The sequence below is a fragment of the Gigantopelta aegis genome, chromosome 4 (genome assembly GCF_016097555.1).
Source record: "Gigantopelta aegis isolate Gae_Host chromosome 4, Gae_host_genome, whole genome shotgun sequence".
Lineage (NCBI taxonomy): Eukaryota > Metazoa > Mollusca > Gastropoda > Neomphalida > Peltospiridae > Gigantopelta > Gigantopelta aegis.
In genome coordinates, this window is record NC_054702.1 from 50,284,646 (window position 1) to 50,299,392 (window position 14,747).

At 39.2% G+C, this 14,747-nt stretch overlaps 1 protein-coding gene across 1 annotated transcript in view; it reads right to left on the bottom strand.

The window, feature by feature from the left end:
* LOC121370667 (G patch domain-containing protein 11-like) overlaps positions 1–14,747 on the bottom strand; it is a 32,506-nt gene that overhangs the window by 5,211 nt on the left and 12,548 nt on the right. The window contains exons 4-5 of the mRNA XM_041496056.1: positions 8,092–8,283; positions 7,457–7,538 (exon numbers count right to left, since the gene is read on the bottom strand). Coding sequence (XP_041351990.1) covers positions 7,457–7,538; positions 8,092–8,283 — 274 coding nt within the window. The remainder of the gene's footprint in view (positions 1–7,456; positions 7,539–8,091; positions 8,284–14,747) is intronic.

Consider the following 14,747-nt stretch of genomic DNA (forward strand, 5'->3'; position numbering starts at 1 on the left):
AGACAGCCTAGATAGCTGAGGTGTCTGCCCAGGACAGCATGCTTGAACCTTAATTGGATATAAGCACGGAAATAAGTTGAAATGAAATGAATGAAAATAAGTGGCTTAAAAATTCAATTATTTAAATTTGCTGATAAATGGCCACGGCTAATGTGGTTACACTAAAACAACAAGACTTTATTTAGATATTTTAGATGATTAATTAAATATGAAATTTATTTGGGTTTGGGTTTATTATTATATATACCTCCAAAAAAAAGAAGAGATATTAAGTTTAAAATCAACAAAATCACAGTTTTTGGTGAATATGAGAATGGTGTTCCCAACTGGAATGAAAAATTAGTTTAAAAATAAAATGTGTCACAATATATTCATCATACTATATTTAATAAACATTTTTTATTTTTAATAATTGTATTTTTATTATATATTTACATATTTATTGTTATAAATGTTTATGCTCATGCACAGACCAATAGACCACAAATTATTAAAATATTTTAATACAATTTGGCAATTAAGAAAATGGTAAATGCAAAAATATGCCGTAGAAAAATAGGCTCCACAGCATTGTCTATGGCAGGTTTACGGCTAATGTGTAAGACAGCAGTTTAATGTGTCAGTATTACAAATATATGTGGGGGGTTTTCCATTATCGAAAACAAAAATTTTTATTTAAGGAAGGCTTGCAACCCATAATGAGCTAATGCTTCCTGTAATGCACCTTGCAACGTCAGTTTCTATTAAACTTTGAAACCTGTGACGTCACTTTCTGTTAAACTTTGAAACCTGTGATGTAGGCGCGTTCTTTCAAACAGAAAATTATTTCAAACATTTATAAGAGTTTGATTTTAGTAAGGAAAAAACACTAAAATCCCACCCACCCTCCCGTCATCAACATACATATATGCCAAATTTGTTAAGCTTAGTCTTTTTCTTTTTTAGCTTTATCAGACAATTAGATATTACCTATATTGTTATTGAATTTGTTAACTTGTTAATGATACTTCTACCGAGTGTGTTCTTTATTGCAGGTTGTTGCTTTCCTGTTGAATATGCAGTCACAGCTTATAGTTTGTGAGTAATCAGTGATACATATGATATGGTTCATTCAAATGAAAAGAAAGAAAGAAATGTTTTATTTAACGACACACTCAACACATTTTATTTACAGTTATATGGCGTCGGACAAATGGTTAAGGACCACACAGATATTGAGAGAGGAAACCCACTGTCACCACTTCATGGGCTACTCTTTTCGATTAGCAGCAAGGGATCTTTTATATGCACCATCCCACAGACAGGGTAGTACATACCACAGCCTTTGATATACCAGTCGTGGTGAACTGGCTGGAGCGAGAAATAGCTACGCCTCGCCCCTCATTCAAATGAAGTACACTTAATGAACATAACCATTGCATATGAATGACAACTGATGCCAGTATGTTTGAACTTTCCGTATGGCCAGATCATGCGGGTTTAATTGGTGATATTTAGGGTAGCTTCTCCATTGGCAGAGTACTCTATTTGCTCTCCTGTGGAGTCCCCCAATGGTGTGCTGGGGCATTGCTTTACTATGGGTATTTCCCTGATCTTTCCCAGGGAAATGGAAAAAACTCCTCAAACAAGTGCAGCATTCAACAGAAGGCAGTGGGTTCTGGAATCCAAAGATGCACCTGTTATCTCCCCAAGGACCAGATAGAGTCTGACAAGTGGAAGAATAGGCCAACCATGGTAAGCTCCCCTCCAAGGGATGCCCGTACAAGACCAATGCAGGTGATGTTAGTAACAACAACTGGAAAGGTGGCATCCATCAGCAGTGGCAGGCACGGCTCCAAGAAACCATAGCCACATCTCATGCAGGTTCTGACGGGGTGAGAAGACATAGCCACCAGGGATGCAGGTGTTAGGTAACCTCCCAATGCACTGGAGTGTTAATAAAAACAAGCAACAACGTTATGGGTGCATTAACTAAACTAAACAGGCCCCTGAGTGTTTTCTGTCCAGTACATCAAAGAACTGTTAGCCCAATAAGGAAACATATGACCATGTACAGTGCAAGGTAAACGTTATCCAGACAAAAGTTCCGGCACCAGTGCATGATAAATGCAAGGAACAAAAGTCTAAGCAGTCCTCAACTGTCGGTTCGATGGACATCTTGGTGTGCAGTTCAGAACCCGACAGACACTTCAACAGCGACAAGGACGGCCAGCATTCACTAGAGTCTGCGCAGCAACAACAGAACCCAGATGATGAAACCCTATGACATCCTTGGTAGAGACATCCCTCAGATAGTAGTTTGCAAACATGGAATCCGTAGCCCAGAAACAACCAGTGATAATGTGGTGAATGGGTGTGTGGCAGTGCAGGGACATCATGGCAGCCAAGACACGTAACTCATGCGGGTTAGTAGCTGAAGGAGCAGGCAAACCTTCCCTCTAACAAGCACACAGAATAGTAGAGCGAATCCATGTGAACACAGCATTCTTCATAATATCCTTCAAGTGACTCTGGTTACAGGAGAGGAAAAGTCTCTTGCGACGTTGACGAAAAGATCTAGTCCTCTCAATGTAGTGCAGGGCTCGCACAGCACAAGCAACCCCAAGGTAACGGAACTGCAATCTCAATGAAACCGAACCAAATCAACATCTAGAGCATGGATTTCAGAAACACGAGCAGCTGTGGCAATCCCAGCAAGAAGACTGCCTTCCGTGTCAAAACTTCTAAGGAAGCCGATTCTATAGGCTCATATGGTGCTGTAGTCAAGGACCATAGAACAAGATTCAAGTCCCATGTCGGTGGTCAAAAATGCTGAACTTGATCTTCAAGCTTGAATCCCTTGATGATCTTGTGAATCTCAGGGATAGCAGACAACTTTGTTCCAGTAGCAGCATCACGAACAGTGGCAATCACAGAAATGTAGCCTGCAATGGTTTGACCCCTTGAACCTCAAAGATGTATGCAGATATATTAAAAAATCAGCCAGTCGAGGCACTCAAATAGTCTTTGGCTTGATCTTGTGCTGGACACACCATCGGTGGAACCACTGCCATTGAACATTGTAAGCCGCAGTAGTGGACAATTGGTGAGCTTACAAGATGGCATCCGTGGTCTGGGAAAAAAAGACCTTTCTTCTTTAAATTCTTGGAGATAATGTCCACGTGTGCAGTTGGAACTGGCACGGATGTGGATGGTATAACCTTGATGTGGGATGCAGCAATATATGATCCCAATCTGACAGAGGAAATGTATTTGGATTTGCGAGCCTGATGATGTCCGGAAACCACACTCTGGTTGGCCACAGTGGAGCAATGAGCAGGAGCTGACAGTGATCCCAGCTAATGGACAAGGCGTCGAGATCTATGGCATCTGGATCAGGTACCAGATACATGAAAACTTGCAAATGGTGGTTGAACCGTGTTGAAAAGAGGTCGATGTTTGGTGACCACAGGCTGTTGCAACCCACTAAAAGGCCTCGGGATGGAGCATCCATTCTGTCGATTGAGGTGCAGACGGACGAGACAGCGAGTCGACGAGCACAGTGGAAACCCCTGGGATGTGGTGAGCACAAAGTTGCAGAGGAATGCTGGCGACCAGTTTGTAAATGCAATACGGCAGTTGAATGAGACTGCTGGAGTGTGTTCCGCCCTGGCGATTGATGTAAGCAGCTGTGGTGATACTGTCTGTCGCCACCATTAGAGATGCTCAATAAACGCCCGACGCCATTGAAGGACCACAGGTTGATTTGAAGACTGGTTTCTTCTGGAAACCACAGACATAGTCTGATTGCTGAGATGGACTCCCCAACCTTCTAGGGACGCATCAACAAACTGATGGCGAGCTGCATTAAATGGCCTCAAAGACTCACTGGCTAAGATGTTCGATGGAACAAGCTACCAATGTAGACTGGACCGGAGGTCACGAGGAAGGTTGATCAGCAATTTGGGATTGTTCAACATAAAGACTGGATGGCGACAATGTAGATGGCCATAAGGATCATAGCAGGAGCTGATGGCAAGAAACCCAACAGGCATTGTCAAAATTTGAACACCATAGGTTCTGCCAGGACTGTGAATACAGCAGACTGAACCTTGTCTCATCTGACGAAGTATGGAGTCAATGGGAACAGCGAATGGCATCTTGCAATGGCACTTCATGAAATAGTAGTGCAGTGATGCAGGAAACAGGACATCGGAACAGTGATCCTGTTAGACAGTCAAGAGCCACCGATGGTGCAGTGGCCCACTCCGCTATATTCCCATTATACATGGATGTGAAGCAATGCAAACAGCAACCGGCTAGGATCCACGGCCGTCACACCACCCGATGCAAAGCAGCAGCAAAGACAATTTTCTCAGTATTAGACAGAACGCTGGCAGTAACAACAGTGAACGTCAGTGTGGTGATAATCCACAATGGAACATAGTAAAACGGGTGCAGTAAAAACCCTGAACTGTGTGACAGCAACTGGAAACTTCCGGAGCCAGCAGAAGTAGCGACTGACTTGCAGCACCAACAGATGTAGTGATCGACCTGCCGGAGTATGAAGAACACCTGGTGAAGCCACTGAAGTCCCTTCCACGGTAGTCGCAGGTGAAGTAAATGACAAAGTCGAAGCCGCAGGATAAAGCACATCAGGAACTAACAAGGCAGGTGAAGTCTGGACAAGGCTGGAAACAGGTGTCTCTGGAACTACCACTGGACCCTCCCTGCAGGAAACATATAGCGGCAGCCATGGAAGCAATCATCTCCTGCAACATCGCTGGTAGCAACATCTGGAGGATGTCAGCAATCAATGGTGAGGCCACAACCTTCAAGGAGCAGTAAACTCGGCAGAAGAAAGGCCCGAAGTAAATATGGTGGCCTCCTCACATGGCACACAACAACCTGGACAAAGTTTATCCCTCTGCCTTGAACTTTTGACATCGTAAACAGGATTGAGTGGATGGTCCTATCAGTCCCCATGAAGTCTTGATTATCAAGACTGCGTGAGTGTTGTCTACTCTCTAAGCAGCCTGTGGAAAGCAGTGAACAGGCATGCTGATCTGTTACGCTGGAAGTACTGGCTGCCCGTGGTGATCCAGACAATGTACGATCCCCTTGGGACCTGTCGGAAGCCATAGAACCAGTATCAGTTGGGGATCAGTGTCGACGATCTGTGTGGTCCGTGGGAAGCCTTGATGACCGGCTGTGGTCCCGGCTCCAATGAGACAAGGAACCCTTCAATATCACGAGACAAATAGAAAGAGCGTTGAACCAGTGTAGCCGCTGGAACCCTGATACAGTAGCTGCAGGCACCGTAGACAGCAAGTCGCCAATCAGGAATCAATGGAGCAGATGAAGGCTGGGCTGTGACTGAACAGGTGGCACTGCAACTGGCACTGGACTGGAGCCGTGGTTACCGTAGAGGCTGCCAAGAAGCAAAAGTCTTTTGCAGCATCGTTGGTAACATTGTCTTCAGGATTTCAGCAACTGAGTCAGAAATGGATGGTGGAATTGCTGAAACCGGCGCTGTCAACGTCTGTGTTTTCTGTGTGCGGGTAGCCACCACTCGCAGGTAAGCAGCAATTCCATTGACGAAAGACCCAACAATTCACAGCTCGTGTTTTCTTCACAAGGGACTCGACATCCTGGACAAAGTGTATGCAGGTCTCCCCAGCCTAGAACGTCTTGCATCAAAGACACAATTTAACAAGTCTCATCCGAGCTAGAAACTGACATGATAATTTCAAACTATGAAATAGAAAGAAAAAACCATAAGTCTGAACAAGTCCGGTAAACAAAAGTCACCATATTGCAAATGGAAGCCACACCTTGTTAACCAGCACACACAACAAGTAAAAAAACAATTTGGAAAAAACACCTGTTAACCAAGCGAATTACACCAAAATAAATACACTGTAAGGTTGTAATAATATGTAGGAATAAATCCCCACATAATACAAGCAATAAAGATAAAAAAAAAGAAAAAGATAAATGACTTCGAATAAATCAGAGCCAAATAAAAAGAAGTCCAAACCTAACAGCGAAGGAAAAAAGAAGGAAGTTACAGTCACGTGACTGGAACTAGAGGGAGCATACAGTAGAAGAATTTAGGCCATCCCATTGGCTTTTGGGATGTTTGGACCAGATTACTGGGGGGGGGGGGGGGAGTGCACTTGTTTGAGGACAGGTAATGTTGGAAAGAAATGTTTGCTACTGGGCTGGCTTCCCTGATAGTGCTAAGTGTATGGGCTAGTCAGCTATTGGTACCAGGTTGGGTGTCCAACAATGGTTTGTGGTCCACATGCTTTGGTTAATCACTTATTTAGTTTGTTAACAAAGCTGTGGCTAATTTTTATTCCATCAAAAGTCCTGGTTTGTGTTGTTTATTTTAGCAAACGGCTCTTAAATAAATATATATTAATTAAGAAAAGTGGCATTAAAAATGTCTTAAACATTTCACAGCAAATGCCATTGACAAATGAAAACACCACGGCATTGCTTATTGCCATGATCAACTGTCAGGGTTGTTTTTATAATATTTATTTTAAATAGAGAAAACCTGCATTAAACATAGAGGGTTAAAATAATATTAAAATATTTTAAGTGTAAAGACTTGGCATAATGCATGGAAACCTGCTAATGATAATGCATGAAAACTATAGGAAGGACTGTGTAGGGGTGCTTTTGTGTTGGTCCTCTTATCTCATTTTATTCTGCATTCATGAGATAAACTGACTGCATGCATCTCTGCTATAACATGTTTTTATAAATTTCATATTTATAACTAAACACAAACAAGCATAATATTATATTTTTAACATATTAATAATGGCCATCTTGAAAAATGGCCGCAGGTTCTAGCACAAAATATTAAATTTAATTTTAAAATGCTCCCTATTATACATGCTACGTGTATGTGTGTGCTAAGTTTCATCGTAATATTAAAATAATACTAATTTTTGTCAAGTTTTAAAATAATCACTATTCGGTTCATTATGAAAAAATCTACATGCCTTCAGTTGCTATAGGATAACTTTTTTCACAATAGAAATTGCCTTGCAGACCAATCAATCCTTTATCCAGAATATCTAAGCTATTTAAAAATACCAAAATAAAAAGCATAGCAGGAGGTTCACCGTGAACCTGTTTTTGAGCACTTTGTCACTTGTGGCTCCCTGACTAATTACTTTGTGAAGACATAAGTAACTGTACTAAGTTTCAGAAGTATTCAATCAAAACTCCAGAAGACCGACTTCAAGAAAACGTTAATGGATAGATGGACAAAAAGTTAAATTATTAAGGTTTTACCAAAAATTGGAACCAATCTGATAAAATCTGGTAGCTAGTCCTGAATTATGCAACTTAAAAGGTAACCAATCACAAACCATAGTGAATATATTATTGAATTTCATGCGAGACAGTTGTCAGATTTTCTCAAATTTGAAACATTTGTCCATTACAAGAAGCCTACCTGTGAAATTAGTGCCACACCACAGACAGTACTTGTGAGAACGTCTTAGGTATGAGGTTAAAAGCTGTAGTTTTTCCAAACTCTGAATAATAAAACACATACTCATCAACTGATAAACTATAAACTTTTTTCACCACAAAATAAAAGTATGAAAATAATAAAAGACTAAATATGAATTTTAAATATAGGTTTATCTCCAATATAACCATTTTAATACAGTTATATTTTACAACATACACATGTATTTATATGGTCAACTGCCTTCATACAAGATTGTCTCCATGTTTAATACATTGTTACAATGAACAGTTGAAAAGGCATTCTGTGTTTTGATCATAAATATAAATTTTAATATATATTTTTTTCTGTAACTGATGTGTATATATAAGTAGATTTGCAACAGCATCTGAAAATCAAAGAATGGTGTGTCACAGAAAGAAAACATAAGGCAGATGATTTTTTCTAAATAGTTAAATAAAAAAATAAAAACTACATGAAATTTCAACTTTCCTTTGGTTGGCATCAATGACTATTTTTCAACTAAATGATATTGAAATGATATAACTGTATCGTTTGTTTGTTTCAATTAAACTTCATAAAATACGTAACTCCTTTGGAAACTCGACAAGTCTTACACTGAGGTGAGAAGACTCATCATCTGCCTCTTCATTCACATCATCATCATCATCATTGTCATCGTCATCACTTTCCCAAGCAGTTGACCTGAGCTCAGACGTATCTTCATTCAGTTCTGTTGTACATGGTTTCTTTGTTGTTGGCAACAATTCCTTAGGCCAGAAAAAATTCTCTAATGGTCGTTCTATATCCTGTAATAATTCAAATGAATTCTATTAAATACACCGAGTCAGTGACCGTATATTTTTGGCTATTACAGCTTCTTTTTTTTTTTTACCTTTCAATTACACATTACTTCAAACTTAATGTGTTTTGGATCGTTTCAATTTTTTTCATGGCTCCAAATGCATTTTACGCAAAAAAGGTGCCAACTGAGGGTGCGAGAACACTGAATAGGCTACACTTATTTAAATTAGTGGAAATGCTCATAATCTTTTATATGCACTTTCTTACAAACAGGAAAGCACATACCATGGACTTTGATTGTAGCTGAAGAGCAATGCCAGACTGGTTGGGATGGGAGAACCTAACTCCAATGGGGAAGAATCAATGCTTGGACACATTACACTTCTGGGAAGCACTTCAGAGTTATTATTTATTATTCAACATTAAAGTATATTTTGATGCTGCAGTTGGTAGGGTTTTTTTTCAGTTGAATGATGTTTTGCTGCTTATTGATAGACCACCTAAATTTTGCTCAACTTATTCAACAGAAACATTTGGGTTCGACAAGAACATTTCAGATAGGACAATTACCCACCTGCCCACTCAGATGCTAGAAGAATTGTTTTTAAACCCATATACATATAACCTACTTTACTGTGTAACCTGGATATGTGTGATAATGAATTATCGCCATTTTAATACATTTCTGTAGTCTACTTCACAGTTAGGTCATTATACTAGTATTTCGACTACACGAAGGTCGAGTCTTTTAAAAACAGTTGGTACATATGTATACATTTTTGTTTTCTAATTTGCCAAATTGGAACTTGTGAAGTATTACAAAGCTTCTTGGTCCATATTTTGCAATAACAATTGAAATATTGCAAAAACAAATGTCCTCTGATGGTCATTCTATACCCTGCAATAATTCAAATGGATTCCATTAAATACATTGATCCCATATTTTTGGCTATCACAGCCTTTTGCCTTACTATTTAATTACACATTACTTTGAACTCAAATCTAATGTGTCTGGATCATCTTGTTTGTAATGACTCCAAATGATATTTATGCAAAACAAAAAAGATATGAACCCTGGAATTAAGATTTCACTTCAAAAACTTTACTAGAAAAAATATCCCATTTATAAAATATAAATTTTACCCAGACAACACTACTGTGAAAGAAACTGACCATCAAAAACATATAGAACTAACTTTTCAAAAGAGTGGCAAATGGTATCTTCATATCGAGAACATTACAGAAAAAACGACCAAATTTCTCCCATTCGCTGAATTACTGGCTCCCTAATAAGTTGCTAGGTTTGTTTTTGTTTAACATCACCACTAGAGCACACTGATTTAGTAATCATTGGCTATTGGATGTCAAACATACAGTCATTTTTTGACAGTCATAGAGAGGAAACCTGCTACATTTTTTCATTAGTAGCAAGGAATCTTTTATATGCACCATCCCACAGACAGGATAGCACATACCACGGCCTTTGATATACCAGTCGTGGTGCACTGGCTGGAATGAGAAATAGTCCAATGGGCCCACCGATGGGGATCAATCCTAGACCGACCACACATCAAGCGGGTGCTTTACCACTGGGCTACATTTCTATCAAAAATATATTGTTCATTTATTCTTCCAGCCTTTGATTATGCCGACATAATTTGGGATAACTATACCCTTTATCTATTAGAGCAGTTAGAAAATATCCAGCATGATGCTCTATGCACCATCTGTGGGGCTGTTCATGGGACATCTCACCAATCGCTGTACAACTATAGCGAACTGTCAGTCAAACAAGCAGATATTCCTTGCGGAATACTGAACAATTTCAATCATATATCGGTGTCGATCAAAATAATATTCTGAATCTTTCTTTCTATGTAGCATTAATTTATGGAACAATTTATCAATGAATATTAAAAATTCCACATTATAAGCTTTCATTTGAACGGTATTCTAAATAGCTTAACTGGCTCATCCGGTCGAGGGGCGCCAGACAATATTTTTGGCCCCCAGGGAGTAATTAAAGGATTACGGACAATCAGTATTAGATCAGTAAAGCTAATTAGTATCCACTCAAGAAAAACACAATAAGAGCTATGTTCAATACTGTTTTTATTCTGGACCCGCAGAAAGTAATTCAACACATAGGTTATCTTTTAATTTCAATATTTTTGCACTAAGCAGATAAATATCTAACCTACATCTAAATACCATTACCATTATTTTACTCTGCACTAATAGATATGCTTAACACAAGCTAAAGGCTACCCGTATTATATCTTATACACAGATAGATACTACTGTTATATGGTATGTGTAATATTCTATACACACATGGGGTTAATTAAGTTACAATGTGTAGAACATCTACTGTACTTATCTTTAGGATTAATATTTGTCACTTTGCCTAAAGAGTTATGCCTAGCGACATTATATTAAAGACTAATGCCATCTCTCTCTCTACTTATACTCAAAGAAGGCAATAATGATAACCAATAATAAACACACCAAATAGACATATACTAAACTTCCTTCAATCACATATAACAAATCTTAAACGACACAACAAAACAATTCATCTCACCAAAGTCCAGCAAAGAGTATGGAATCACCAGTATACATAACTGGAGATACCTGAAGCGTGATGCATTACCAGTGTTCTTTTGTCTCTGCCCACATACATTTGCCTACCGGCTTATATCTGCTCATAGCGGACCTCATGGAACTCACTTATATTATATCTACGGCTCCTATAGACTGGAAGACTGGTTCCAACCCTATCTCTGTGTGTGTCAAGTACAGTTTTTCACACCTAGGGTTAACTAGTGAACAGTTACACCTAGTTAATTTGGTGCTCTAGCTGGATCTTGAGGCACTGAAACTAATGTAGTAATGCACATAACCTCTCACAGCAGTCAGTGTAATTTAGGATAATTCAAAAACCTTATTAAATTAGCTATATTTACTTTTATCACCACAACTTTGGTTAATTTACTCAACAACATAACACATACATAACAACATTTTTAATATAAATTACAGCCTGGTATTCCCCCCACATTTTCATACATAATAGTTGCTGCTAAGTTAAAAACCAAGGTGGCTAGTTTTTAAGAATAAGTAGTTTTTACTCGCGTATGGTTCCTTAGCATGTCTTAAGGGAGCTATAGGAACCTGTGGTTTTCCTTTTTAATACAGGGCTTGCTTTCTTGCACAGGCATCATTAGCCCAGAGCTATTAATGAGATGCCATGACAAAGCTCTTTCAAGAAAAAAATTCAAAGAATTTTTTTTTATGACAGCGAAAGTAAGCTACAAATAGTGCACTGTAGACTAAGTAATCTAAATGGCCACAAATTTACATCTATATTGTTTATCATTTAAATCTGTATTGTACCTGCACAGTGGTCATTATGTAGAAGATTCTTAACAATTCCTGTTATTTTGCCCCCTATACAAGAGAGGAAGGAAATGTTTTATTTAACGACGCATTCAACACATTCTATACATGTAATTATCTATAGTCCGTCCCATCCTCCTACAAAAATATGTTTTGTAAACAATTTCAGTGTGGTTTTATGTAAGAAGAAATGTAAAAGTGTTTTGGAAATAAAATAAAATAAAACCTATTTGTGAATGCCATTTAGAAAACAATTGCCTAAAAAATAAATAACTTGTAGTAAATTCCATAGTATGAAAAATGAAATTCCCTGTGAGGACTATAGGTTAAATCATATAAAGAATTTAAATGTAAATATCAACACATTAATATTTGGCGATCCCCAACCTAATACTACTTGAAAATAGTCTCATTTTCAAAGCAGTCCAACATTTCATTACTGAAAGCAAACATTTTGACTGATAAAACCATTCACCCTCTACTTTATTCTTCTTACTTCTCTGGTTCTAAGTTATATACAAATATTTATATTTTGACAGGTTAAAAATGCAATAGTTTTTCTTTTCTCAACACTAAATGAACTTCTTCCATTTTTCTCATTATGTCCATGTTGACCAGTTATTATTTCAATTGTATAATGTAGGGAAAGGTCTTTATATACATGTAGGCTACACATATTAACCAGTCCCATCTGTTAATATATATATATACTCATGGCCAAAAGAAACTTTACAAGTATTATATTTGAATTTGTGGGGAAACGGCAAATAATAAGAATAACATTATTTGTGATATTATTTAATAGTTCAATACCAAATGTAAATCATCAACAAAAGCAACGTGACTGCAGGTAACAATTATGTCATAACGTGAAAGTTACACGTGGGGTCAAAAACCAAATTTACACTGAAATGTCACCCAATGAAATCGAGCAAAATGAGGTATTTCAGACTCGATAATGTCTCTAATAACGTGTGTGACCCCATGTGAGCTTGGATACATGCATGCACACGTCTTTGCATAGATGTAGTCAGCCTTCTGATTACATCATTCGGGATGCGTCGCCATTCCTCAACTAGGGATTGTTGCAGTTGTTGTCTGTTGAGTGGGGGCTGTTGTCTCTGTCGAATCTGGTGATCAAGGTAGTCCCAAAGATGTTCTATATAGGTGTCATGTCTGAAGAGCGTGCAGGCCATGGCAAGACGTTAACGTTGTTCTGATAGAGGAAGTCCTGAACAATGCGAGCAATGTGAGGTCTCGCATTATCCTGCTGGAACATGATCCCTTGAGGCTGTTGCTGTAGGAATGGCATAACAACTGGTCTTAGCACTTCATCCCTGTAACGTTGAGCCTTCAGATGGCCATCAATGATGACAAGTTCAGTGGTCTGTTCGCCACAGATGTCTCCCCACACCATCACACTACCACCTCCGAAAGGTTCGACTTCATTAACGCAACAACGGGCTGTACATTCTCCTCTACGCTGATACACTCTTATTCTCCCATCCCCACGGAACAAGCAGAACCTACTCTCATCAGAAAAGAGAACCCTTCACCAATCACGAATCACATGCCTGGCCCATCGTAGTCTAAGCTGACAGTGTTGGTCTGTCAATGTGGTCCCATGGTAGGGTCTGTAGGCTCTGATACCAGCAGCACGTAATCTTCTTGACACGGTGTGTCTACTCACACGGTGGCCGAATGCCATTGCTGCTGATGGCATCACCGCCAGAAAACGATTACATAGGTGTAATGTTTGTAGGTATCGGTCATCCTGTTGAGTTGTGACACGTGGTCTACCCGTTCTTGGCCTGTCCGATGTCCGACCTGTCTGTTGGTATCGAGTTATCAGGTTACCAACAGCAACTCTGGAACATCCAAATTACAGCAACAATCCCCTCCCCACAACCGATATACATGCACACACTGTCACCTATTACTCAGACATACAGGGGTGCAGAAATAGAAAATATTTCACTAGCCTGCCAGACCAGAACCAACTAAACTTTACTAGCCCACGAAAATTTCTACTAGTCTGCCAGCTTATAGAACAATATTACTGTTTAACAATATTATAATATACACTGTCTCCACTTCAAATTATATATACACCTGAAAATTAATTAAGTGCCACCCAATTTATATTGTCACCAAATTATAATTACGGGTGGTAGCCAGGCAATATTAATACTGTAAATGTGATGTCCCTTCCCACGCTCCATACTGTCGTTTCCAGTCAAGAACCCACACAAATAGCACATGCAGAAAACTACCCTCACATGTGGGAAAACCAAGTTTTTGTTCAATTAAGTTTTATGCTTGTTTTCGGAAAATAATTTTCCTTTTGTGCTTAATAAGCGTCTAACAGTTCACCGAAAACTGTCCATTGCCACTAGGTGGCAGATTATGGGATGAATAATGCGGGATTGTCATGCAGGCAAATTTGGCGTCAGTTGGGTCAGAATCATACTGTAATTACATAGTTGACTTGTACGAAAACACCAACAAACCAATGATGTCAAGGACAGGAACCATCCAGGACAACCTCGTAAAATATCTCCACGAGAAGACAGAGCGTTGTTAAGACTTGTTCGACATCTTCCTTTTTCCAGCAGCAAGATCTTGAGAGATAACTGGATTCCCAACAGGGCAATGTCAACGAGGACCGTAAGGAATCGGCTGAAGACCGCTGGGTACCGAGCCAGGAGGCTTATCAAACGTCCCCTTCTGACACCAGCACACAAAGCAGAACGTTTAGCATGGTGTCAGGTATGCCATAGATGGAATCTTGCATCCTGGAGAAAGATTCATTGGTCTGATGAAAGCCACTTTCTTCTGCATATGACTGATGGAAGAACTTGTGTCTGGAGGTAACCAAATAACGCCTATGCCACCAAAAACCTCCAGAAAACCATTCCATTTGGCGGTGGTTCTGTGACTGAGGATGTGTTTCACATAATTGTAAGTTGGATCTGGTCACTGTTGCAGGCAATCTTAATGGGCCAAGATATCAGAGGGACATCCTGGAAGCCATTGTCGTCCCTCACTCTGACAACCATGCTTTGGCCAC